Source organism: Drosophila biarmipes, chromosome 3R, assembly GCF_025231255.1.
Source record: "Drosophila biarmipes strain raj3 chromosome 3R, RU_DBia_V1.1, whole genome shotgun sequence".
Classification (NCBI taxonomy): Eukaryota; Metazoa; Arthropoda; class Insecta; order Diptera; family Drosophilidae; genus Drosophila; species Drosophila biarmipes.
This window is the reverse complement of record NC_066616.1, coordinates 28701898-28729581: the sequence shown is the minus strand read 5'-3', so window position 1 is coordinate 28729581 and position 27684 is coordinate 28701898. Positions and strand designations below refer to the sequence as shown.

At 44.7% G+C, this 27684-nt stretch overlaps 4 protein-coding genes across 6 annotated transcripts; 2 read left to right on the top strand and 2 right to left on the bottom strand.

Annotated features, from left to right (window-relative positions):
• Positions 1-870: 870 nt before the first annotated feature.
• On the top strand, positions 871-19494 carry LOC108024371 (protein Cep78 homolog). 2 transcript variants are annotated; one of them, XM_050889294.1, is made up of 12 exons: positions 871-1227; positions 1300-1434; positions 1495-1579; positions 8800-8888; positions 10614-10678; positions 16331-16661; positions 16810-17000; positions 17057-17233; positions 17295-17469; positions 17519-17981; positions 18040-18457; positions 18510-19494. In XM_050889294.1, exons 6-12 carry the CDS (start codon positions 16334-16336, stop codon positions 19182-19184), a joined length of 2427 nt encoding a protein of 808 aa, XP_050745251.1. In that variant the 5' UTR covers positions 871-1227; positions 1300-1434; positions 1495-1579; positions 8800-8888; positions 10614-10678; positions 16331-16333; the 3' UTR covers positions 19185-19494. The 2 variants fall into 2 exon arrangements, with proteins under 2 accessions (XP_050745251.1, XP_016949763.1); XM_017094274.3 differs by lacking the exon at positions 10614-10678.
• Positions 1856-14026, bottom strand: LOC108024593 (cadherin-23). Of its 2 annotated transcripts, XM_017094601.3 has the most exons (13): positions 13424-14026; positions 8785-9126; positions 7103-8333; positions 6840-7040; positions 5972-6779; positions 5502-5910; positions 4787-5441; positions 4550-4731; positions 4078-4490; positions 2944-4010; positions 2484-2878; positions 2277-2421; positions 1856-2210 (listed from the first exon to the last, which is right to left on the bottom strand). In XM_017094601.3, exons 2-13 carry the CDS (start codon positions 9026-9028, stop codon positions 2012-2014), a joined length of 5949 nt encoding a protein of 1982 aa, XP_016950090.1. In that variant the 5' UTR covers positions 9029-9126; positions 13424-14026; the 3' UTR covers positions 1856-2011. The 2 variants fall into 2 exon arrangements, with proteins under 2 accessions (XP_016950090.1, XP_050745245.1); XM_050889288.1 differs by lacking the exon at positions 13424-14026 and having other exon boundaries at positions 8785-9215.
• Positions 19495-19656: 162 nt separating the features above from the next.
• On the bottom strand, positions 19657-20522 carry LOC108024778 (histone H4). Its single transcript, XM_017094894.3, has 3 exons — positions 20460-20522; positions 20032-20244; positions 19657-19969 (listed from the first exon to the last, which is right to left on the bottom strand). The coding sequence occupies exons 2-3, from the start codon at positions 20209-20211 to the stop codon at positions 19838-19840; spliced, it is 312 nt and encodes a 103-aa protein (XP_016950383.1). The 5' UTR covers positions 20212-20244; positions 20460-20522; the 3' UTR covers positions 19657-19837.
• A 70-nt stretch (positions 20523-20592) lies between these two features.
• Positions 20593-27620, top strand: LOC108024726 (activin receptor type-2B). Its single transcript, XM_017094820.3, has 6 exons — positions 20593-21069; positions 22948-23124; positions 23202-23378; positions 24425-24570; positions 24636-25451; positions 25515-27620. The coding sequence occupies exons 1-6, from the start codon at positions 21015-21017 to the stop codon at positions 25692-25694; spliced, it is 1551 nt and encodes a 516-aa protein (XP_016950309.1). The 5' UTR covers positions 20593-21014; the 3' UTR covers positions 25695-27620.
• The last annotated feature ends 64 nt before the right edge of the window (positions 27621-27684 follow it).

Sequence of the window (27684 nt, the reverse complement as noted above, 5' to 3'; positions counted from 1 at the left end):
TTCATTTCTCATTTAACACATGGACTCTAAGCAAGTATTAAATGAATGAAAGAAGTTTAATAACACTAGATAACTATGTATTTGTATATGTATCACACACATCGACTTGGCATTATGTTGAAGCACCCATCGCACTTTAAGAAACATGCATCTCTCATTGGGATTTTCGTTTTGGGCCGTGCGGAAATCGAAGCGAAACGATAGGAGCAGAAGGAACTACTTTAAACATAATGGAACTCTGTAATATATGATATACGATTAACTCCCCCACAGTCTCACTCTCTATCTGTAAACCCCTATTAAGATATAGCTGTGTGAATTCGTTCTTGACTTGGTTGAACACCGATTACCGGGCTCATTACTAATTACTCTACTCTGATCTACTTCGCTGTGCAAGTGACGCGAACAAAATTTATGTTCTTTTTTAGTAGCGAAACTACGAAACCATGTATTTGATTATATGCTTTAAACCCTATTTTTGTTACAAAAAATAAACCCTACCTTTTAAGAACTGTAGTGATGAACCTACGAAACCCACATCCCTCCAGTAGCCGCCTCGTTTCCACCATTTGAAGTTTTCTCTATGTTTTCGGTATGAGGTACAATTTCATTTTGTAATTTACGTGCATTTTTGTGATCTAATTTGTGTAACTATTATAAACGAAAAAAAAAACAAACAAAATACTTTAAGAAAACGAAACAAAAAAATAAAACAAATCGAAGCAAATGAAAAAAAAAAGAATTGATTGATTTTATGGCAACTGAATATTTTACCCTGAAAATATAATACGATATTTTTAGTAAAAAAACCAAAGCAACCGGGCTTGTCATTGAACCTGGGGGAATATGGTGTCCGGGAACTGAAATTGGGACGGGGATCTCGGCAGGCGGTGGCCAGACAATCAGAGCCTTACATTCGTTAAACAACATAATTTTCTCCGTTTTCCCTTGACACATACTCCGAGTAACTCCCGAAAACAAAATACAAAAACGTCCGCAGAACCGCCGATTGAGAAACCCGCATTACCTGCCAAGGTTTCTTTCAGTGCGTTTCGTCGAGTTGCGGTCGAGCTTTTAAATTCAGAGGTTACATTGAAAATTGCTGTTTTCCATTTTGTGTTCCTTGCTCGACCACCAACCCAATCGAATCTAATCGGAGCGAGCGTCCAGCCCAGCGCCACTGAGCCAAGTGACCAGATCTGGTCCGGATCCTAACCGTGTTCAAAGGTGAGTGGTGGCAGCAGCAGTTCCTCCTTCCGTGGGTCGCATCCCAGAGATTACCATGTCATGTCTCAGCAGGCGATCCGTTTGCTCTCGGTTGTGATGCATGCAAATGCCTATCTGAGCTGCCGACTCCCCGATTAGACATTTTTTTTGTACGTTTGTAAGCTGCCGCCTGTTTTGAGAGCGGCGCCTCGGGGTCATCAACGCGTGGTAAGTGGTCGCCACATGCTCCTCCAGCCATCCACTAACAAGGGCTCCCCTGTGCTCCAGTTGTGCTCTATACGTATATTTTTTATAACATCATTGCTGAGAAGAAGGCTATCCACTGTTTTCTATCTGAGGACCTGAACCAAAGGTGAGTCTGCTATTATATTCTTATCTCCTAACAAGATCAAGCTTCTAGTAGATATTTAAAAGTATGTACATAGGTAGAGATACCAATTTAACATATTATTTTTAGAAATTTATAACCTTTCTAATGTTCTTGATAGGTTATTCTATTATAAATATTGAAGAGAAGAAAACATATTTTTAGGATGGTCCCAGGAAATTTTTTGCTGCTATAGTTATATTCCAAAACATGGTAGTTTAATGCAGACCCTTGGCTTTTATATCTGATATTTACTGCTTTATTAATATAGATTCCTTAATTTGTACGAATTTGCTTGCCATAGGACACAGCAGGACTAAAACTGCCTAAAGAGCTTCGATATATTTACATGGGATTTACGAGCTCATCTTAAACTAAGCCTAAACTAAGTACAATAAATAGTGCGGACTGTTTGTGCTATAACTCCGTGGTCTCCAGTTTTCGGGCCAGGATCTGAGCATTGTTGGTCAACTTGTCGATTTGGTTGTACAAATTAAAGTGTCGATTTAGATCATTGCTGTTGTTGAACAGCTTGGCAGTTCCCTTGAGGGTTTCGTGCATATCCTGCGTAGCCACCGCCAGGAAGTTATCATCCAGTGAGTCGTGGCCACCAATGCTAAGGAGTTGTAAATATTATCATTAGAAAATGGTTAGGATTAGGTTGTAAATATCATTATCGCACCTGCCAGTTTCCTCTGATTTGAACCACTCGTTGTCGTAGCCCTTGAGCCAAATGGGATTTGATCCCTGAACGCTGTGCTTGTTGGTATTCGGCACACGAGTGGCAGGTTCTTGAGGATGTTGCAGGGACATAGAGGAGTGACCACCTTAAGGGGATTACAAATATTAGTATATAATTTTCTAAAAATGTAATGCAAACAGAACTCACGGAATATGTTGACTTTCGCGGCTCTCAGCTGCCTGCGGTAGCCATTCCTCTGCGAGGCACAAAGAGCTATGGTGACCACCAGGAGAGTGGCCAGGAATAGATTGGTGAACACCAGCCAGACGAACAGTGGACCTCTTGTGGGTCCCGCGGTCAGGAGCTGAGCCTCCGCCGCCTGCGTGTCCAGCACATTGAGCTCCTTGAAGAGACCATCCAGGCTTTCGATGTGCGAGTCAATCAGCTTGAGCACCTCGGTTACCTCGTATATGGAGTTGTCCTCCCGCTCGACTAGATGCATGTACAGATCCGTCTTTGTTTTGTCCACCGAACCATCCTTGTTCTCATGGACCTTAATCTCATCTATGTTCACAATGGATTCCGTGATGTTTCCGAGGGTGCTAGGAGTGTGAAAAAGGAAATTATTTTAAATAGCTTCATTGCTTGAAGGCATAGCTGTACTTACTCCCTGAAGGAGTCCACTCGGGCTCGTAGTTCATCCGGCTGGAGTCTGAACACAAAGCGTACCTTCTGGTCCTCTCTCAACAAGTAGATAAACACATGGGCCACATCCTTCATTCCCGAAGTATCATTGGCCAAGACCACGAAATCAAAATACCCTTTCATACCCTTTTGCGGGTCAAAGTTCAGCTGCACTTCTCCCGTTTCCTGGTCGAGGAGAAAAGGAGCCTTGCGCACATTCTCCAAACCTTCAGAGAGAGTCTGACGGATCTCGCCTACTTGGTAGTAGCCAATCTTTCCGTTCTGCCCCTCATCTGCATCCGTGGCCTCCACACGCATAAATTTCAAACCGAAATCCGCGTTTGTCGTTATACCACCGGTAAAGATTTTGGAGCGGAAACGCGGCGGATTATCATTGATATCCAGCACTCGCACTTTGACTTTCACCACAGTGCTATCAGATTCTGGGTGAGTAGGTGTCAGTGGCACAGAGTGCTCCTCCTGACTGCTGTCATAGGTCTCATACGATGCCATCTCTCCATCCTCCGGTTCGTAGTCGTTGCTTTCCGGCGATCTCAGTTGGCGGGAATGTCTATAGCGGTCATATCCCATCTGCTGGTTATGCAGAAAGCCTCCCAGTCTATTATTAATCTCAATACCCATGCGACGACGCTTTCCACCACCAGCCAGGGAATCGTTTCCACAGTTCTCCGTGGCCCGCACATAAAGGGTAAAGTTGGCCACCACCTCACGATCCAGTTCGCGATTAACAGTCAGTATGTGAGACTCGGGATCGAGGCGAAAGTATCCCGCCTCGTTTCCACTCACTATAAAGTAGCACACTTGACTAGGTGTATCATTTGGGTCATCAAGTTCCAACTGATCCTTGTCTATGGTGTCGGGTAGTTTTATTCTCTCAGAACCCGGATCCGAGTGCTCAGTAAAGTTCACGGATATTTCGTTGACAATAAATTGAGGCTGGTAATCGTTTACATTCCGCACATAGATGGTGAGGTCCAAGTCGGAACTCAGCGAGGTGGGTAAACCCTGATCGTAGGCTTCTATGCGGATCTGTAATAAAAAAATATTTACAGCATATAAAACATATTTTAGAATCCCAATTTTCGGGATACCATACCTCATGAATCTTCTGCTTTTCCCGGTTCAGTGGCTCCCGCAGGAAGAGTTCTCCTGAATTGGCGTTCACCTCGAACATCTTGTAGCTCCCCAGGGGATCGGGTTTGAGGCGATACCTAACCAGAGCATTCTGCCCCATATCTGCATCACTGGCATAAGCCTGCAGTATCAGAGTGCCGACAGTTGCGTTTTCCGGAATCCGAACAGTTGTGTTATGCAATGGTCTCACAAAAACCGGAGCGTGATCATTGAAATCCGATACGCAAATGTCCAGCGTGCTGTGCACAATATTTGCCGGAAGACCCATATCTCGGGTGGTAATCGTAAGGCTATAGTTTCCAAACCTATTGCGCAAACTCTTGCTGGCGAATATCTGGGCATTCCAGGCGTCTAGCTGACGCAGTTCAAACATGCCTACACAAATTATATAATATTTAAATATTGGCAATAATTTTACTTAAAATTCGATATACCATCTTTATTGCCCTGCGTGATGGCAAAGTCCAATCTCCCATTTGGTGAACTCGGATCATCTGCATCCCTACCCACTATACTGGCCACTCGCTCATGCAACTCATGGTATTCGGTGATTAGGACACAACTGTCAGGCAGGCTAACCTCCGGGGGATTGTCATTCTCATCCAGTAAGGAAATGCTACGATATTAGACTGTGATAAAGCTATTCCATTAGAGGAGTTCCACTAACTTACAAGACCTGCTTGAAGGCATTCCGACTTTCTCCGGCCAGGAAACCGAACTGATAGTTGTCCCAGGCCTCGATCACCAGGTTGTAGGAGTCCTTCAACTCCCTGTCCAGGCGATCGGCCACCGTCAGCACCCCAGTATCCGCATCTATGGTGAACTTTCCCTGCGAACTGATGCGATCCATCAGGAAGGTGATCTTGCCAAAGTCTCCGGAATCCGCATCCCCAGCCTGCAGAGTGGCCACTCTGGTTCCGGGAAGTGCATTCTCACTGATCGTATAGTTCTTGCTGCCCCCGACAAAGTAGGGATTGTTATCGTTCTCATCCAGAACGGTAATGTAAACATCCACCAGTGAGGATCTGGCTGGCACTCCGGAGTCGGTGGCCCTCACACTGAAGTTAAGCCACTGGTGCTGCTCATGATCAATCTTACTGGCCACCACAATCTCCCCCGTCTGCGAATCCAGGTGCATCAGTGAGCGATAGGTGGGATTCCCTTCCAAAGCATAGGTTATGGTGCGATTCTTATCCACATCCGAGGCCAAAACATTCACAATCATGGCTCCATTAATGCTGTTCTCCGTTATGGATTGCCGGTAGAAGGGCAACCGGAACTTGGGGTTATTGTCATTCTCATCCAGCACTTGGATGCTCAGGAAACCTATAGAAAGATGTATATCATGTAGAGGAGTTAATATATTATTCTGTTTAAAAAACGTACCCTCCGCGATCTGCCTGCCCTTAGCTGCCGCCAGATCCTCCACCGCAATGGCCAGCTTAATGTGCTCCACTCTTTCCCGATCCAGCAGTTTAATAACCTTAAGGGTTCCTTCAATAGGATCCACCTCGAAGGCGCCCAGGAAGTCGTACTCGCTGGCTTTCACCAACGCCCCCTCCTCACTGCGACCTTCACAGTGTTCCGGGTTCAGTTTGTACCGCAGGATGGCCTTTTGGTCCAAGTCCGTGGCTTGGATACGATAGACCAGTGTGCCCACTGGAGTATTCTCCACAATCTTTAAAGCTGGCATTTCAGTTAGAACAGGGGGTTTGTTATTCACATCCTGAATGCTGATGTTAACCGTGCAGGTGGTCATAAGCTGGGAGTTGCCCAAACCGCCATCTAAAGCAATCTATTTGAGGAAAAATACAAAATATTATGAGAAAGTTAAAAGGAAAACCCTGTGGACTTACCACTGAAAGCGTATAAAGCGATCTTTTGCTGTCCGTGAGATCTGGATCTAGATTGGCTCCCTGGGCCACCGAAATAACTCCCGTTTCCGAGTTAATAATAAACTTATCGCTGGCTCCAGTTTGTATGCGATAGACCACCGCGTTATTGGGCGAGGATCCATCTCGATCTACGGCTGTCACCTGGAGCACCGAACTTCCACCTGGCAGATCCTCTGGAATAGTTTTGGCATAGAAACTGCGCTGGAATATGGGCGCATTGTCGTTCACATCCTGCACGTAGATTAGCACAGGAACCACTGTGGAGAGCATGGGAATGCCGGAATCGCGAGCTCGCACCAGGAGATCGATCTCCCGAATGCTCGATGATCCTCCTGACTGGCTGTCACTCCTGCTCCCACTGCTCCTCTCGACCAGCTCCTCGAAATCGAAACGGTGCACCGGACGCAGCAGTCCACTCTGCGGATCTATGGTGAAGTTCGAGCGGTACATGCCCTCCACAATCTCGTAGGTCACCTGGCTGTTCTCCGTGCCACTGAGATCCGCATCCCTGGCCTCCAATTGCAAGGGGGTCTCGAACTCGGCCTGGTTCTCCAGCAACTTGGTCTCGTACTGCCGCTGGGGAAACGTAGGAGCATTATCGTTCACATCCAGGATGTCCACGATTATTTGGGCCGTGTTCCTGTTGCCCTGACCAGCGCTATCGATGGCTTCTACGGTTAGATAGTGCCGGGAAATGATCTCACGATCGAAGGCTGTGCCACCCGCCTGCTGGATGGTTATCACTCCGGTTATGGGGTTCAGATTGAGTCTAAAAAAAGTATAGAGTAGTATTAGTAGTTATAAGTTCAGCGTTCTTAGCAGTGCTTACAAGTGAGCTATGCCTCCTCTGAGATTGGTGTAGCGTATGCCCATGGTTCCGTAGTCCCCCGAATCCACATCCACCGCCTGCACTTGGGTTATAGTCGTGTCCTGTTCACTGTTCTCCAACACACTGGCATTGTAGACCGTCTGACTGAACTCCGGGAAGTTGTCGTTCTGATCTCTTATGAAAATCTGGACATGGGCGGAACTATAAAAGGGATATGTGATTAAAATCTAAAATATAATCTTTAATAAGATGTAACAACCCACCTCCATCGACTGGGCTCGTCCACCTCCCTCGCAAATATGGTAAAATTGACCTCGGTGAACTGTTCAAAATCGAGTGACTTGGAGTTCTTCACCCGCAGCATAAAGTTGGCCTCATTAACAGCCAGCTCGGGTACGATCTCGAACAGATCGTTGGGCGGATCCAGAAACAAGCGAAAGGTGCCATTGTTGCCCTCATCGTGATCGAAAACCACATTTTGTACTTCCTCGTCGATGAAATTAAGCGGGGTGTTGGTCTGGGCATTCTCATTTACCTCACAACGATACACGGTTTCGCCAAAAGTGGGAATCTCATCGTTCACATCGCTCACTATGATGGTAACTTCAGTGCGCACAGTGGTGGGTGCCATTTGGCTATTGGATTTGGACAGCTCGGTGGCCGAAATCCGCAGGATGTGGGCTCCGTTCACCTGATCACTCTGTTCCTCTCGATCGAGTTTAGTCAGCGTGTGAACTACTCCCGTGTGCGGATCTATGTCGAAGAGATCATTGGCCTCCAGGGCGTAGGCTATGGGATTATTGATCCCCCGATCACCGTCGATGGCCCGAACTCTCAGCACCTTTGTGCCCACAGGAGCATCTTCGGCGATTCGCGCCACCGCTTGAACTTCCACGAATTCCGGTGGCTGATCCTCCAGATCCTTAACCTTCACCAGGATGGCAGCTGTACCAGTGTTTACGGGTCCCTGATTGGCACGATCGATGGCCAGCACCCTCAATTGATACAGACTCTTCCTTTCGTAGTCCAACTCCCTTTCCAGCCGCAAGATGCCTTTCCCTTGGTGGGTGGCTATGCTGAATACTTTGTTATCCCCGTCAAGCTCTTGCAGATAGTAAACCACCTGGCCATAGGCGCCCTCATCCGCATCAGTGGCCTCCAGCGTGGTCACCACTCCCGGAGCACTGCCCTCTGGTATTTCGATGGCATTTTGGTAGGGCAGGAAGGTGGGAACATTGTCGTTGATGTCCTCCACCAGCAGCAGAAAGCTCTGCGTCACATAGTTGTGATCGCTGTAGTGACTGTCGGTCAGTGTGAGCACTATGGCATACTCGTCCTGCAGCTCGCGATCCAGTTCCTTGGCCAGAAAGATCTTGGCCTCGTTGCCACCCGTGTTCTCTATCCTGATGATCTCGCTGTCATGCGAGTTGCGCTTACCAAAGGTCAGCGGATCGTTGTCCGGATCGTAGCCCTTTAGGGTGTATATCAGGGTTCCTTGAAAGAAAGGAAGGTATTATATTAAGCACTCTTATATATTTAAAGATTGCCATTTTCATAAATGTAGGAAATACATTTATTACCACAAGTGAGCAAGTCATTTTAAGACAATAATAAGCTCGAAAAGATAAAAATATTAAGAATGTGATAAGCTAATCATTTTTAAACATACCATATAAAGATACTTGACATCAGGTTTATGAATTAAGATCTAGATCACATTTGGCGCTTTTTACAGATTATAAAAGTTCAGCTCTAAATTTTTAAGTCATGACACACTACTATTTTTCATATCAGCTTGAATACTTATATTAAATCAAACCTTTTCTTTTATAATGATATAAAGGTAAGGTGATATCATATGACATAAGATCACTTTGCACGACTACTTTTGGCAGTAGTAAGCCATATTTATAAGAATATGAATGAAGATCTTTACTTTACTTACCCACTTTCGTTTCAGGACTCTCCTTCAGACGCAGTACGATCTCCGACTGCCCGTCGATAGCGAAGCGCGGCGGGCGATTCGAGGCCACCAAGCTGATTAGTGTGGTGAGTATTATGACTTGGGTGAGGTTGCAGCTTATATAACTAGGGGGCTTTCGCTGCCTGGGTCCTTTTAAGCGCACCTTCTTGTAGGCCATGCTGCCCAAGTCATGGCCACTCGACTGCGACTGTGCTTCGTTGTACATTCTTCTAGATCGTGGGGCTACTGGTTAGCTGGAGAGACTACCTCATGACAGGTAAACTCAGGCGACGGCGACGGCGACGGCGACGACTACGACGACACCTAGAAAATAGACGGAGTGTTACGACAGAGGCGAGCCAAGTGTTAACCCATTTTCCCCCGCACACATGTGTCGCACGTTTTATGGTCTGTGATCTATGACCCGCCGCCAGTTTCGCTCGAGAAGGCAACTCCGAGTGGGGAATTCTAGAAGAGAGGTTACTTGTGCCCGTTCTGCCGTTGCTACATGCCCGAAAAATATGTAAAAGCGAACTCAATTAGGTCGTGCATTAAGAAATCAGAATGGAACTGGACTCGCAGTCTGCGTGTCTACAGGTGTTCTATATGTCCGCATGTTCTGCGTGAGAATTGGCCAGTGGATCTGCCTTTTTTTTGCGAAAGTTTTATGCTCAAAGCCGAAATTAATTAAGCGTCAGCTCTTTATTGGCTTTCAGTTTACTTAAATGCTGGCTCAGCGCCAGCCTGGAATTCCGCTAAAGAAATTTTATGGGTTTTGCGGCTGCCTTAGTTTTTAGTTGTTATTTTGTACGAGGTTTAACGACCGGAACGTTTTCTAAACTGCCCGGCAATTATTACTACTTGGGCTTATTCATGTGCCAGATTTGTCTCATTGCAAATTTCCAACAAATTGCGGATAAGTTCTCGCTCAAGTGGAGTGAAAATTGAAAGTTTTCCTCAAGATAGAGCTATAAAGATGATGGGAGTATGATAATAATGATGCTGTTGCCACACTCCCGAGGAGACTCGCGATAAACCCTTGTTCACATGGGGTTCGTGTGAAATATATACATATCTTTTTTGGAGGCAGAGCGATGACTGCATTTGTCCGTTGGAGTTGGAGATGCATTATGCATTATTAAAACCATTGTTTGCGAGTTCAACTCGGTTAGGCGCATTTGCAATCGGAGCAGGAGATCCGCGAGATTCGCCAAGTGTGTGGTTCATTGATTTCGCAATTGCCTGGCTATTTCTTAATGGCCTGCAATCGTAAATGCCTCCGCCGGCGGTAATTGATTTGTGTATCTCTGGGATGGCTGATTACCGAGCGCTGTGGCACGTTGCATCAACCTCTTTATCGCGGGAAAATCAACTGCGAGGCAAGGTCGTTAGAGAGTCGCCTTAACTGATCACGGTTAAGTGATTCAAAAGTAATCACAGTACGCGCCTGATTTCGCTTTCAACACGCGCCGCATGCAACATTTTCCGAGCCTCAAGTACGAGTATCTGTATCTGCGGCATCTTCTGCTGTTGGGCGGACGATTCTCTCCATCGCCATCGCCATGGAGTGGATAATTATCCATGCATCCGTGGCCAGCACGTTTGTGTAACGACGACGGCAATTGGGTTGTTTGGTCAGTTGGACGATTCGGGGATGCTGATGCTCCGCTGGCCAGGCAATTTCATGCTGCACTGCCTCGGCCCAGCCGAATCGGGGTTATCAAAGCTGTCGATGATTTTGGGCGCGGGGGAGATCTTTATCGGCACCAGGTATTAAAGTATTTATTGTCTATGCCCATGTGTACTTGCAGATACATATTGTTCATGTGTGTTTCATAACCGTTTCAAACGTATTGGAGACTTGGAGTAAATAAATGTGAGTATGAGAACACAACCAACAAGTTTTTTTTTAAATTTTCGGACTAGATACTATGTATAAAAATACCCCTTAAAAACGTAAATTCAAAAATATATCCCAGTTAATTAAGAACTAATAGCTATAAAATAACTATTGAAACACCATCCTAGATTTTTATACGTTCTAAATATCTTTAAAAATCTTCTACCTTTTTAACAACTTAAATATATATAATAAATCAAAAGGTAACTCAAAGCTTAACCACACATCTTTTTTAGCCCAATTTCTGGGCTATCACTTTACCCCAAATGAGACCATTCAAAATCGCATTTAGTTTAATTAACTCCATTAGTGGGGAGACGCACTTCCACTTTCTTGCTGCCAATTTTCCACACAGCTAAAACCCACTGAATTAAGGCAAATTAATAAGTTACGCCGCCCCGGCGAGATCGGCAAAATCCGCCGGCGGTCTGCCTCTTCTGACATTTCCCCCGGTTTTTACGTAAGTGGAAAGTGGCAGAAGCGGCTGAGGAGTCGCCGAAAAGTCAAACAAAACACTTCGCCCAGCCACCATGACGACGGTGCCTTTCCGCAAGTTCAGATGGGTATATCTGCGACCTGGAGATACACCCGTGTGGGTCCCAATCCCCATTTCTAGCCAAAATCCGAGCGAACTTCGGTGCTAATGACTCTGCTCGCAGGGTTCACGCTTGGCCAGGTTCTGACCCCGTCCGAGTGGGCCAAAAGTGAAATCCTTCACGAAAAGTGTCCAAATGGCGCGGTGTAACCAATGACCAACGTCGCCAATCTTGTGGCTTTTGGGTTAAAAGTAACCGCAGAAAACAAAACTGGTGGCTCCTGGGTAATCGCCTCCGAATTGGAAATCCCAATAAACAATTTTGATTTGTCTGCCGCTGCGACAAGTCCCCCGATCTCTTTCTCCGCCCCATGCCAACGCCATCCCCAGTAATCGCCGGTTCATGACTTTCCAAGCCAGGCAGGGGCTCACTTAATTATATTAAATATGTTAAGCCCGGCTGAGAGCGGCAGTCACCTATGCACACTCGGAAAAATACTGGGTATAGAGTTGAAAAAGGTTTGGTAAAAATGGGAGGAAAAATAACCATATTGGATGATAAATCATGTAAGTTTTTTATAGAAGATTCAGGGAACAAGCTATCAATATGGTATGGAGCTATTTAAAAAAACCCAAGTAATATGGTATAAAAACTAAATACTAACGGTTTTAATTTTAAAATTGAAAACATTTCTCGAACAATATTAAAGTTAGGAAATAGGAACAATATCCTGTTTTTCACCCGGTTCCAAAGTATCTCAACTATCTCAAACTTATCCCAAACTACTGTTTTTCTATCAAAACTAAAATGCAAAAAAAATGTATATTGCATTGTAAAAATATATAAAATTAAATTTTAAAAAATTAAAATATTACAAAAAATAGTGTTAATCTTGCATAATCGATGGATTTTTTCAGTATTATGCACTTTTAAAACTGAAAGATAGGAATTAATTTTTTTTCTACCCACATTCCTGATATCTCTGCACTACAAAACCTGGTCAATCTTATCCATTTCCAATCGCAGTGTTTCTCCGAGTGCTGCGCTGCAGATTGAGATTGGTGTGGATCGTGTTGTGACCAATGTTGCCTCCAGTTTCCGGCCCGCGAGCAAACAAACGGGCCCCTGGCGTTCCGAGTACTCCAATTTGAACACTTCCTCCCCCGTATTAGGGCCCTTTTGTCATGCCCATCGATTCCGATATGTACATACCTATATATATGGTATACTATGGGGCTCTCCGACAGTCAAGTTCAACGCCAGCAGCCAACAATTGTTTGCTGGCTGACAAACAAAAGGAGATTTTGGTGGGCAGGGGAGCTGGAGATGGCTCCGTTGCGGTGGCTTGGTTTTGACTCATAGCCCGGGTTCAAGCGACGCCCGCATCCGTCTCACTGTTCGAGCCAAGAGCTCTGGATCTTGGCTTAGATGTTTTGGCTGGTGTCGTGAGCAATTTGTCCGTTACACTCCGGCTCCTTTTCTGGCTCGGCTCGATTTTTGCACTTTTCTATTTGAAAATCTGCCTTGCAAGTATTTCTACACTGCGGGTAATTAAACAATCTATTCGACTGGCTGGTCTTGGAAGAGCAGCCAAGTCCTTGACACAAACTCTGACCTTACTGGCAGTGCTGCAAAGAAGTTGGCCAACCCTTCGAGGTTGAACTTCAGGCTTCCCTGCACCGAGTAAAATAACCAGGTGCGAATTATCTAGTTAAGATATTTGGCAATTTTTATAAGTTCTGCGAAATGGTAACGCATAAAATTTATAAATCATTCCCTAGTTTTTTCTTACAAAGCATAGATATAAAAGCATATATATAAAACAGATGTAAACATTTTTATAAATATAATATTAGTGTTCGCTAGTTCCACTTTTAAAAACTTTTGTTATAAAATTCGTATATAAGTTGTATATCTGTCAAAGTTTTCGTTCTTTTAAAAAATGTATAAATATGTGGGGTTTTATTTTGGGATCACACAACTTGAAAGTTGTTCTATGTTGATCAGTCTGTAGATGTTGTTTCCTGTATTACTCCTCACAGAATTTCTACTGAGGTCCCTAAGATATTTATTTCGGTGTAGGTCTTCATTCCTTCACCCCTACAAGGAAGCCTCCTAACTATCCCCCTCATTTAAAGGCCGCCACATGCCAGGACACGAATGCAAACCGGTTCCGCTTACTTACCCCCTATAAAATAGATATTCCCTTGGTCCGAGTATCCTTTTGTGGGATATCCTTTGGCTCACTTTGAGGATAATTACATGAAGCCAACCAACACTTGCAGTGTCACACTCGAGTGTCTCTCAACAACTACCAGAGAACTGACAAATTTCGTGGTTGACACATTTTTTCGAAAAGGCTTCGACGTCACTGGTAATTAGGCATAAGTCAAGAACCCCGCGGAACACACACATGGAGTACACGATGAAACCGCATAAAATAAACGTGTCGCACGCCTCGAAATTGGGCAATGCACGAACCGGAACTCGACTTAAAAGAGTGGTAAGGGCCTCGAAACCTGGATGGTGGTCAGATCACTTAATAGCAACGGAACGTGCCGTAGAACACGAAGTCTTCCAAGTTCTTGGCTGAACGAACAGAGTAGCGACTGAAGCTATTTACACTTTCGAAACAGGCGAAAACGATTTTTGAACGAAGTGTTTACCACAACAGCCGCTCGACGACTGGCGTTGAGTTTGGAAAACCAGCGAACGAGACTTCATGGCTCTACTCGAATCGCGCTGTCGCCAAAAGCCATGGCAACCCTAGTGGGCAGAGAAAGATATAGCCGGGTCGAAACGAGAGAGACTGCAGGCACGCGAGTAATTAGCCAAGCGTAAATTCCACCGGCAAGTGGGCGGCGGGCGAGCTTTGTTTGTTTACAATCTGCAAGCCCGTTACTGGATCGTAACTCTTGGGGGGGAGCTTTGACAGCGCTGGTCAGTGGAGACCGGAAGTGCGTGGCTTATGCAATTTTGAAGGTTACAACTGCTCTCCTTTTGTTGAGCTATTCCAGAAGAATATATATATTGTTATATGAATATTATAGTATTATTAGTACGAGCTTTTTTGAGAACGTCTCTAGAATAGATATGCAGTTTTAGGGATTCCAATCTAAAAGGCTTTGGCTTTCACAAATATTTGAATGTAGATTGTTAGAGTATTCCAGCTCAAATTCATAGGGGTATTCCATATTCAAATCGGATTATAATTACCCAAGTTATGGTATCTGGAAGTAATATTTTGGGTTTCCATTCTGAAAACCCTTGGAAAGACGGAAAAATCGAACCTGAAACTGAGTTAAAATGTCGACCCTCGTATAGCATAAATATTTAAGGGTAGATTATTAGAGAATTCCACCACAAATTCATAGAGGTATCTCACATTAAAATCGGGATAAATTTAGTCAAGTTATGAAAGTTATAAGAGCAGTTTGGGGATCCCATTATGAAAACCCTTGGAAAGACGGAAAAATCGAACATGAAAATGGGCTATAATTTCGACCCTCGTAAAACATAAATATTTTAATGCAGATTATTAGAGAATTCTACCACAAATTCAAAAAGGTATCCCACATTAAAATCGGGATACAATTAGTCAAGTTATGAAAGTTAGAAGTGCAGTTTCGGGATCCCATTATGAAAACCCTTGGAAAGACGGGAAAATCGAACATGAAAACGGGTGAAAATTTTGATCCTCGTAAAACATAGATATATTAATGCACATTATTAGAGAATTCTACAACAAATTCAAAGAGGTATCCCAAATTGAAATCGGTATCCGATTAGTCAAGTTATGAAAGTTAGAAATGCAGTTTTTGGTACCTATTTTGAAAACCCTTGGAAATACGGGAAAATCGAACATGAAAACGGGTGAAAATTTTGACCCTCGTATAGCATAAATATTTAATTGTAGATTATTAGAGAATTCTATCTCAAATTCATAGAGGTATCTCACATTAAAATAGGGATAAAATTAGCCAAATTATGAATGTTAGAAATGTAGTTTTTGGTACCCAATTTTGAAAACCCTTGGAAAGACGGGAAAATCGAACATGAAAATGCGCTAAAATTTCGACCCTCGTAAAACATAAATATTTTAATGCAGATTATTAGAGAATTCTACCACAAATTCAAAGAGGTATCCCACATTAAAATCGGGATAAAATTAATCAAATTATGAAAGTTAGAAATGCAGATATTGGTACCCATTTTGAAAGCCACTGGAAATACGGAAAAATTGAACATGAAAATGGGTTAACATTTCGACCCTCGTAAAGCGTGAAGATTTGAATGTTGATCATTAGAGAATTCCAACACAAATTCAAAGAGGTATGCCACATTGAAATCGGTATCCAATTAGTCAAGTTATGAAAGGTAGAAATGCAGTTTTGGTCCCCATACTGAAACCTATTGGCAATACCGAAAAATCGAGCATGAAAATGGGATAACATTTTAACCCTCTTTAAAACGAAATAATTGAATGTAGAATGATAGGGAATTTAGACACAAATCCATAAAGGTATCCCACGTCTAAATCGGGATCCAATAACTTAAGTAATGTATTCTAAAAGTGCAGTTTTGGGCCCATCTTCTGAAACTCATTGGAAAGACAGAAAAATCAAACTTGAAAATGGGCTAAAATTTTGACCCTTTTATTAAGAAATATTTAAATGTAGAATACTAGAGAATTCAACCATAAACTCATAGAGGTATCCCACGTCAAAATCGGAATTGAATAACTATAATTATAGAATCTAGAAGTACACTGGGAACCGAAAACCCCATACTGAAATCCATTGGACCGAAAAATCTAGCAAGAAAATGGGATACAATTTTGACCCTCCTAAAATCGTAATAATTAAATGTAGAATAATAGGGAATTTAACCTCGAATTTATGAATGTATCCCACGTCTAAATCGAGACCCAATAATTCAATTCCATTAAAATAGAATATTAGAGAATTCAACCGCAAACTCAAAGATGAAACCACGTCATAATCGGGATCCAATAAGCCAAGTCTAGAAGCCCAAGAAAAGGGTTAAAATGTTGACCCTTTGACTATAATAACATTTATCACTGATTCCTTAGAACATGTCCGTGAGTCAAGTGACTATGATGCGTAAGGGCAACTCCGGTGAGCTGACCCGAAAGAGCAATACCGTGGTGGTATCGCTCCCACCCCTGGTAAAGAAATCCAGCAAGAGTCGCTCGTTTCACTTCCGCTATCTGGAGCTGTGCCGGGCCAAGAATCTGACGCCAGTGCCGGAAATCCGGAGCAAGTCGAATGCGACCACCACTCTCCTGGAGCTGTGCGGCGACAAGCTGGCGGTCAGCGATTGGCAGCTCCTGACCGAGGCGCTCCACTATGACCTGGTGCTCCAGCAGCTGGTGGTGCGACTGCGCCGAACATATCCACAAAGTAAGTGCATTTTAGGAGAGATTTTATATGTCCTTTGAAAAGTCCATTAAAGTCCATTATTCCATTAAAATATTATATACTATATACTAGAACTATATAAAATCAAAACTAATATAATAAAAACTTATCTCATTGATTTTCCCGGCAGCCAACATCGATCCCATAGACACTGAGAAGCGGGCCCGACTCTTTCGCCAAAGACCGGTGATCTATACACGATTCATCTTCAACAGCCTGGTTCAGGCGATTGCCAACTGCGTTTCAAGCAACAAGAATCTGAGTGTTCTAAAGCTGGAGGGTCTGCCACTGCAGGATGGCTACATCGAGACCATTGCCAAGGTGAGATGTGAGTTAACCCTGGTCGAGAGCTTCTCCTGAAGAACCTCCATCCACAGTCACTGGCCGACAACGAATGCCTCGAAACAGTGAGTTTTCGCAAGTCCAACATTGGTGATAAGGGCTGCGAGGTGGTCTGCAACACAGCCAAGTACCTGAATCGCATCGAGGTCTTCGATCTCTCCGAGTGCGGACTCACATCCAAGGGCGCCGAGCATGTGGCCGATATGCTCAAGGTAAGAGTTACTTAACATTGTTCAGTATTGTGATTTCATACACCCTACCCCACATATCCAGATGCAAAAGATCACTCGTTTCTCGGAGGGATGGGAGAAGTCGCTGCGCTACCGCAGTGTGGATGTGAACACAATTGGTGGACTACGCACCGTCCTGCTGGCCGACAACCCGGCAATCGGCGACGACGGCATCCGGTGGATCACCGAGGTCCTGAAGGAGGACGCCTGGATAAAGAGTGAGTAGTGTACAAGTAGAGCTATCCATACCCCTCAAATACCCCACAGAAATCGACATGGAGGGGTGCGGCCTGACGGACATTGGCGCCAATCTGATCCTCGATTGCCTGGAGCTGAACACAGCCATCACGGAGTTCAATGTGCGAAACAACGAGGGCATAAGCAAGTTCCTGCAGCGCAGCATTCGCGACCACCTGGGTGGACCGCCCGAGGAGAAACAGGAGCCGGAGTACGACCTGAGTTGCGTCAACGGGCTGCAGAGTCTGCCCAAGAACAAGAAGGTCACCGTGTCCCAGCTGCTGGCCCACACCAAGGCTCTGGAGGAACAGCTCTCCTTCGAGCGGACGCTGCGCAAGAAGGCCGAGAAGCTGAACGAGAAACTCAGCCACCAGCTGATGCGATCCGATTCCAACCACAACGTCCAGGAGAAGGTCGTGCAGGGAGCTTCCCAGACGAACGTTTCCAGGGAGTATGTGGTGCGCAACGAGGTCATGCCGGAAGTCGTCAAGGAGTGAGTTTAATTGGCTCTTTTAGCAGCTTTCCGTATGATTAATTCATTTATTTTCCAGTTCCCAGAGCTATCGGCAAGCTCACTTCAACCGGCTGGTCAACAGCGCTGTCACCAGTACAGAGGTCAGTCCCCGCAGCGAGATAGCCACTTTGCGCAAGGAGCAGCAGCTGCTACAGCAAGCCTCACACATGCAGATCAAGCACCCATCCATGGAGCAGCAGCTGAGGCATCTCCGCGAGGTACAAGAGGAGGAGCAGGAGGAGGATGAAGTGGAGGAGCTGGCGGAGGCCAGCCTTTCGGAGTCGGAACCAATAAACGAGGAGGAGCAGTATCAGCAGCAAAAGCAGGTACAACGCAAACAGCTCCAGGTGCGCAAGGTGCGCAGCGAGATAAAGTATGTTGAGAACAATCCCAAGGAGGACAAGAACAAGAACCGGGAGTCAAAGTCGGATCACGAGTTTGCCAACGAGCGCGATGTAAGTATCTTGAATACGTTTTCCGCCTTAACGTTTATATACCTTTCCCCAGTTCAAGCTGAATCCTGCTGTGCAGTTCGAGACAGACATTGGCGATAGTTCTATGATGAATCCTGGCCAGCGTTACGAGGTCGAGGGTGACACTAGCTATGGTTATAACTACAATTACGAGCAAGAGCAGCCGGTGAAGCGGGGCTACGAGAAGGGCTATACGGTGGGCGTGGGCGATGGCTCCCACCGAAGGCAGAAACCCTCTACCCTGGTCGAGGCTTTGTCACAGAAACGTGGCGGCGGGGGCGCTGGCGATGGTCATGTGGCGCAGTTTGTCAGCTGCCTGGAGCGCAAGGCGAACGCTGGCAAACCGGCGAAAAAGCGCCTCAAACCCCGGCCTGAAGACAGTCCCCAGGTGCCACTCAACGAAATGCATATGGAGTCGTACATGTCCAGCTACGAGGAGATCTCCTCCACCGATGCCACGCTGGAGAACTCCGACTTTGAGGCAGAAACCACGGACTCCACGTTGCGGGCCAGTTCCAAGTACTCCTCCATGCAGGTCTTTGTGCGGCACAAGCACTCCGAATCCTTGTCGCTGGCGGACGAGTCCGGCGGCGGCGGTGGAGATGGGGATGCAGGTGGTGGTGGCGATGCGCAAGATGAAGAAGGCAAACTCATCTCCCCGCGTGAATTTTACCTGCAGCTCAAGAAGCAGCAGGAGCAGAGCTCCTAGGAGCCAGGACTTTAGGTTTCCCCACTCAAAATCCCAGCAGCCGTTCGTAGTAGGTGCAGCGACACCTCTGCCGGCTCTTCCGAGGAGCAGTACCACCATAAACCAGCCAACACGATTCGATGGGATCCCCACTGGGAGCGCTAAATTTCCAGTCGTACTCCCGGGCAGTACCAGTACAAAATGGAACCTCCTCCTCTTTGCAAGTGTCCTGCCTTCTGCGAATACAAGCTGCGCCAAAAATGTACAAAAATATAAATTGGTCTTACTGATTGCCATTAAAGGCTTAGCATTTGTGTGCTCCCTGCGCGAATTACTAAGATGTTTCTATTCGGAATGTTGAATTAACCTCCGGTTAGGTCTCAGCTGTATACATACATAGCGATTTGCTTATCCTTTAATCTTGAGAAATCAAGAGAACCTTATGGTTAACCTCTACTTATTTTAACCGCCAGAACCATTAAGGATGCCCAACTTTTGTGCTCTCTACGCGATATCTTTTGATTTATTTAGTCCGTATATTTGTGGAATTATTGAATATGCGTCTGATTAAGTGTATGGTGAATACTACTGATTAAGATTCAATTGGATCAAGTAATTTGAATGTAGTTAGGTTAACCCATGGTTAGTGATTAAGTAGAGGCATGGGCGGGCGCTTAACCGCCAAAACCGTAGAGGGTGCGTCCCTGGCGCTTGAGGGCGTAGACCACGTCCATGGCGGTCACGGTTTTGCGCTTGGCGTGCTCGGTGTAGGTGACCGCATCACGGATGACGTTCTCAAGGAAGACCTGTGGATTGTCGCAGGGATTACAACTGGTTTTCGGAGCCCCACCCACCTGGAGTCACATACCTTGAGCACACCGCGAGTTTCCTCGTAAATCAGGCCAGAGATACGCTTCACACCGCCGCGACGGGCCAGACGGCGAATGGCGGGCTTGGTGATACCCTGGATGTTATCACGGAGCACCTTGCGATGGCGCTTGGCGCCTCCCTTTCCCAATCCCTTGCCTCCCTTGCCGCGTCCAGTCATTTTTCACTCGATTGATTTGCTTTGCGAAATTGCCTGCGAAAAGAGAAGACGCAATTAACTGTAGAGCGACGCCATGTTTGTGGGGGCAAGGGAAGCAGGTAATTTTCGAGACGAAAACTCTGTTTAAACACTCTCTTTTTATCAGACAACTGAGTGTATACCTCTGCTAATATACTGCTATCGACAAACTTAATGTTTTAATGCTTATTTCTCTATTATTTACTTAATTTTCCAGCAGCAACACTCACCTCAAGAAAAATCCAGAATTTGTTTGCGAGTGTGAACAGCTTTCACGCAGCTGAAAATACCTGCCACAAAATACTGGTATTTAGTATTTTTCTTCAGCCAGCCCTGGTTGCCTATCGAAGTTATCGACCAACTGCCATCGCTATCGCCGCCCCGCTGCGACAAAAAAGAACCCGAAGTCGTGCTCGCTTGTAAAAAAAACGCCTAAAAAACAGGCCGCAAACCTGTGAAAAACGCAAGAGTGCATCGCGTTGCCAAATAACCTTTAGCCCCAGAGACCCACGATCGAATTGCTGTGAAAAGTCGAGGAAAGGCCGCGAAAAATGCGCATGCAAACGGCGTGTGGCCAGCAAAATCGCTGCAGCAGCACCGCACACACACTCGGCCACCCACACATACACACCTAGTATACACGAGAATAGGTGCGCGGAGAGGAGACAGCAGGAACTCAGTGCCAAAATAAAACCCACAGCTCCGCCAGTGGCCCTTCGAGAAGCGCCAGAACCGCATTACGTATACGCAGCGCGAGTGCTGGCAAACAAGTTGGCCCTGTGGCGATGGCAACAATGTCCAAAAACGATCTGCTTTATCTAACGGCGCAGCTACTGCTGGGTATGTACACACGCTGGCACCTATGTATGTGCTGCCCCGCGGCTGTGTGCGTGCACACTTATTGGCGCCTTAATTCCCAGTCGCCATTATTGACAATACTATATTTTGTTATTTCTTCAACACCTCCCGACTCTGGCGTGTTATTCCGTAGGCCTTCGATTCCCCACTTGCATATTGCCCCTCGTGCGTGATTTTGTACAGCCTGAGGCGTGGGATTACTGCCTTAATATCACATGGCGCCTGAGAATGATATGGGGTGTATTCGTTCTGTGATAACCCAGTTTTCCCCCTTCTAATCTCAGCCCTATAAACATGGTAACCCTTGAGATAGTTGGGTATCTACAAGATACTCTTCATTACTATAATGTACCTACAAATCACCACTTTAAGTATCCGAAAAATGTGTATGATAAATCTTCAGAAAAAACATTTTGATTTTTGTTTTTTTTATTATATACTTGATGGAAAATGGGAACCTTTAAATGAGATATGTATTTACAGGATACTCAATAGAAAAGAATGAAATTCTTACGAAATTTTTAAACAGAGTAGTGCTACCTTTATCACCATATGCTTACTTAAGATCAACCTTTCAAAGATCCCAAAAAAGTATCTTATAAGTACAGAAGTCAGATTTGGTATACCAAATTCATAATGGGTATTAATCGATCGCATAACCCATCCCCCATCTTGATCCATGTGTGTGTACGCAGAGCATTTCTTTGAATGGATTTCGCTGCATTAGGAACTTGTTGTATGACAGGTTCTGGTTTTCCCTCTCTCTCACCCCTCCCCAACGCCTGCCTTCTCTCTCTTTCCCTGTCCATATCCCTCTCTCTTTCTGCGGCGCTGTGGGCTCCCTTCCCTGTTGCTGTTGTTGTTGTTTCTGCTGCTGCTGTTTCCTTTTTCCCCACAAGCGCCACTTTAAACCCATCCCTTTCTGTGTGCATAATGTGCCTGCTTATGTATCTACTTTACTATAAAGCATGCACGCTTGCGAGCATACACACTCGTACATCTGGCGATCCGATTACCCGCAGGACAGTGGGGCAAAAGTGCAGCTGGGGAAACAAAAAAGTTGGGATAGGATTAATGTATCTTTTGTAAACAACCTTGAGATTGTGGGCAAGTAATAGGAGAGAAAGAAAAAAACAGTTAAAAGACTTATTATTTTATAAATTTGTTTAAATTTGAATACATAATATATTCAAAATTTATTAGTTATAATTATAACATTCTACATTAAATACATTTTGCTTATTGTTTTAAACCGCAAGAATTACATTTCATAATAGCCTTATCATCCCAATTTGTATTTCAGTTATGAAATCATTATCTGGGAATTTTTTGTCTAGTGCTAATTAATGTTGAGACCATTTAAATTAGTCTAATTTGTTGTGACTGTCGTTAAATTAGAACCTCTGACGCGATTATATCTTAGGCAGTGACCCAGATGACTCATTCACCCACAGTCAGGCCCACTGTGCACTGCATATCCGTGCATTGGGGCCATGCCCACTCAAAAGCTGGTGTGTGGCCAGTGGGGCTAATTCCGTGCCCGAATGGGGTGGCTTTCAGTGGCATAGGCCCCAGTTTAGGACCCGACTCCTGCTGTTGGGCATGCGATATGTGTACAAAGGATAGCGCCCACAAAGAGCTCGCTCAGCGGCCTCGCTTTAAAAGCCCATTTCCCAAATGCACTAGGCTGTATTTGCCCACCCCCTCGAAGCACTGTGCACTTGCAACCAATAACTCCATTAGCTTTGATCCCTCACCAGGTTTGTGCCAAGGCACAGGGCACTCAATGTGCTTTATATATTTTAAAATTGCTAAACTAAACAAATATTAATAAGCAATATTTTATCTACTTCCGTTTAGCCGGCTGCCTGATTGGGGCCCAAGGATCCATCCTGCCAACTGAAATAGAATGTGAGCACTTTGACGAGAAGATGTGCAACACAACCCAGCCATGTGAAACACGGATCGAGAGATGCAAGCCGGAGGCGGATAAGTTTCCCAGCTGCTATGTCCTCTGGTCGGTCAGCGAGACAACGGGTGAGCCTGCCAAGGGAGTTATCCCTATTTTCGGGCATACTGATTGATTTGGGTACTCTCTCCTTCCCTCGCCATAGGCGACCTGCGAATCAAGATGAAGGGCTGCTTCACGGACATGCACGAATGCAATCAGACGGAGTGCGTGACCAGCGCAGAGCCGCGGCAGGGAAACATACACTTCTGCTGCTGCAAGGGATCGCGCTGCAACTCCAACCAGAAGTATATTAGAAGCACCACGGAGGCCACTACACAAGGTGGGTTCAGTTTCCGTTTCGTATTTGGATTCGAATTGCTGCTTCGGGGATTTGTCTTTGGAGTGTTTACCCCAATTTCGTTATTTTTTCGTTTGCATATATTTTTTTGTTTGCGTTTTTGCCTCGCTTTTTATTGCATCTTCAAGTTGCAAAAGGAGAAGGCGTGCGCTTCGCCTACCAAATCCCTCTCCTGCCAACCGAGGCAACGTTTTTCGTGTTAACGAACTCTCGACGCGAAGTGGCACCCGCTCCCCCATCACTCTCGCCATTCGCAGGCCCCATCAACCCCCTTTTGGAGCCGCATGTGTTGCAATTTCTGCCCTCCTGTGCACGTTCACTGGTTCGTTTTTATTTTTATAGTAAGGTGCCCCTAAAGGTACGGGTATACGGCGTTTGTTCAAGGGGATGTAACAAAATTAAGTAATTTTACCATGATTAGGTAAGGTCGAGTTCCAACTATTAAATTACATCAATTAAATACAATTCTTGGAATATTTTATGTTATGTTTTACATATACGGTTAGTACCTTGTCCTTATTTAACAGGTAAACAAAACCGTTTTCTTCTGAGAAATCTAAAAAATAATCATGATAGATATAAAAGACAGGTAAGTAGTCTCTCGAAGACATATGAATGATTTGTAGCACTTAAGATTGTATCTAATACTGGGTATCCCCGAGTCGGTTGACTGCCCTTTTGCCGTTCTTCTTGCTTTTATTTTGGGATGTTGCTGCTGCCTTTGACTTCGGAGCCCTGTGCTGCCAGGGCGTCTTTTGTGCCCCGCTCTTTGTTGTTTTGTTCTTGGGCCTAGCTCGCTTTTATCTCGAAACAAAATGAGGGGAAAAAGAGATGCGAAATTGGGGGCGAACTTTCGTTTTTTGGTTTTCGTTTTGCCTTTCACAGCAACCCCCCAGCAGCAGCTGCAGGTGCATGCCGCTGCCTGCCACTCGAGATGTTGTTCACCTGTGGCCAAGCCAGGCCGGGCCAGGCAGCGTTTAAAGCCCTCTTTAATGTTCGCTCCCGTGTGTGTCCTTGTATCGTTGCAGTGCCCAAGGAGAAGACGCAGGACGGCAGCAATTCCATATATATCTACATCGGCACCTCCGTCTTCAGCGTGCTCATGGTCATCGTCGGCATGGGCCTGCTGCTCTACCGACGCCGCAAGCAGGCGCATTTCAACGAGATACCCACGGTGAGTATTCCTTTTTTCGCTTTTTAAAAACACAAATTTTAATTATGCCAAATTCAAACCTTCAGCACGAGGCTGAGATCACCAACTCATCGCCGTTGCTGAGCAACCGTCCCATTCAACTGCTGGAGCAGAAGGCCAGTGGCAGATTCGGTGATGTGTGGCAGGCCAAGCTGCACGGCCAGGATGTGGCCGTTAAGATCTTCCGCATGCAGGAGAAGGAGTCGTGGACCACGGAGCACGATATCTACAAGTTGCCCCGCATGCGTCACCCCAACATCCTGGAGTTTCTGGGCGTGGAGAAGCACATGGACAAGCCAGAGTACTGGCTGATATCCACCTATCAGCACAATGGATCGCTGTGCGATTACCTCAAGTCGCACACCATCACATGGCCAGAGCTGTGTCGCATTGCCGAGTCCATGGCCAATGGATTGGCCCATTTGCACGAGGAGATCCCTGCCTCAAAGACGGATGGACTTAAGCCATCAATAGCTCACCGAGATTTCAAGTCCAAGAATGTGCTGCTCAAGAGCGATTTGACGGCATGTATAGCTGACTTTGGCCTAGCCATGATCTTCCAGCCAGGCAAGTCCTGTGGCGACACACACGGCCAAGTGGGCACCCGTCGTTATATGGCCCCTGAGGTGCTCGAGGGTGCGATAAACTTCAACAGAGACGCCTTCTTGCGCATAGATGTATATGCCTGCGGTTTGGTCCTGTGGGAGATGGTGTCGAGGTGTGACATTGCCGGACCCGTAGGCGAGTTCCAGCTGCCGTTCGAGGCGGAACTCGGCCAGAGGCCGACGCTAGACGAAGTTCAAGAAAGTGTGGTAATGAAAAAGCTGCGTCCTCGCTTGCTGAGCTCCTGGCGCGCCCATCCGGTATGTCACATCCTTAAATCTAAACCAATTCAGTAGTTAATAATAGTTTTTCTTTCGGCACAGGGTCTTAATGTGTTCTGCGACACAATGGAGGAGTGCTGGGACCACGACGCCGAGGCCCGTCTCAGCTCGTCGTGCGTGATGGAACGCTTTGCGCAGCTCAACAAGTATCCCTCGGCCCAGCTGCTGATCAAGAACCACACCAACATTGACGACGCTAAAGAGTCGACGAACTGCTTATAGAAGCGGTACTAAGCCACAGACAAGGATAGCAGCTGTGGCTTAAAAGCAATTCAGTCGAAGCCTCTTGCCTAGCAGCGGTTAGTTTGATAAGCAGGCGCGGTCGTGAGACGTTTCACTTGTAGTTTAATAGTTTGTAGTACCATCATCAGCAGCTATAGCTCAAAATTTAGTAGGGTGGGTCGATTAATTTAATAGAAGTCTGTTAGAGGTCCCTCGAGAGCTTGCTAAGGGAATATAACACATTTCTTTAGATCAGGTATCTTTCCATCAATTTTTCGTTTATTTTCGGCAGTTAGAAATTGACCCAAACCGAACAAAGAGCATTAGATGTGGTGCTATGTGCATAAATGTGTAGCTACTCATCCGACATTGACTTCATTGACTGATAACCATAAACTGATAAATATAAACCAAGCATATAACGTACAATTTGTTTGCCCCCAGACAGTAGTTTGTGTGCAAAGTAATCTGTTGAACATTATTGTCAAGCCTTTTAACTATAATTTTATTTGTGAGTTATCGAATGCCTCCATATAGTAATAGTTATACTTACTCGATAAGAATTAAGGTATTTTCATTATGATTTGAGTAATTTTAGTTTTAATTTTACTTTGTAGTCGTAACGTTTTTATTTCGCGCACTAGAGTGCATGTGTTTCAATGTTGTATTTTGAATAAAAAATACTTTTAACTCCATCCTAACCAAACGATTTTATATTTTATTTTGTAATATTTAGTTTCGATTTTTAGTTTTCAAACCTAGTGCCAATGACCCTCAGAAATCACTTAATCATAACAAATGTGTAATTGTATAATTGTATTCTAACTCTACTGGACAGTACAAGCAACACCTGAAGTTTTCAAAAGAAAGTTTCTTTTTAACGAGAACCTAATTTAAGCGCATATACAATATAAAATATGAACTATACTCTTTATATACACACCACACACACGCATAGCAGGTTTATATGAAGCACACGCTGCGACTCACTGTCAGCATTAAATCTAAAAATCAAATCGAACATTAAACCCGAGAGGACAGCACACACACTGCAAGAAACTTAGATCTAAAAACCATGAGTAAGTATGTTAAATATTGTTAAAAATATAGTAAGTCTTGTCATGTTAGCACAGGTGCAACTGATTAACCGCGGAAGGTGTATCTTGGTCTATAGGTAGTTTAAGAGAGTCTTGGCAATATGTATTTCCGTTCGAGTTACTTGAAACTTTTTTGCGCAGCACCAGTTCTCATCATGAAATATTTCTGGATTGTCACTTGAGACACCAACTAAACACAATACACAACACGAAACAAAACAAACAAAGCTTCATTACCTGATTTTTTTGAGCAACTTACAACAAAAATAGTTTATTACGCTAAAACAAAACGAAAAAAAACAAAATAATCTTAAACATAGAACGAATTTTGTTATGCTGTATTTGATTTGTATAATTTTCATTGGTGCTGAAAGATCATTACGCCGTGAACGACGATGATAATGATGATAATAAGAAACGAATTCAAAAACAAACAGTATTTAAAGAGCGAAGAAAATATGAAATATTTAATCAAAGTAGTTTGTTACATATCAGAATGCTACACGGCGAAGTGGAAGATAATATACGTAGCTCATTTCGAAACGAGGGCAGAGAAATTTTTTATAATATTATACAAGGCCATAAGAGGCCCACAGCAATTTTGGTATATTTTTTATGCATTTCATAGGTAAAACAAAAACGAGTTTATAAAAAATCTTTTTAAAACACCCCATTTTCGATTATCATCAGCAAAGTTTTATAAAAACCAGTAAGCGAAAAATATATACGAAATGATAGCGAGTCGTGTTAATTAGAAGTTTACGATTAACAATGAGATCTTTGATAATAATGGATTTAAAATAAATAAGCAAATGTTTGATAAATCAAATCGCAAGTGTGTTTTCTCTTCCCCCCATAAAAATACAGATCTTTTCCAGCTTTCTTGCCTCGTT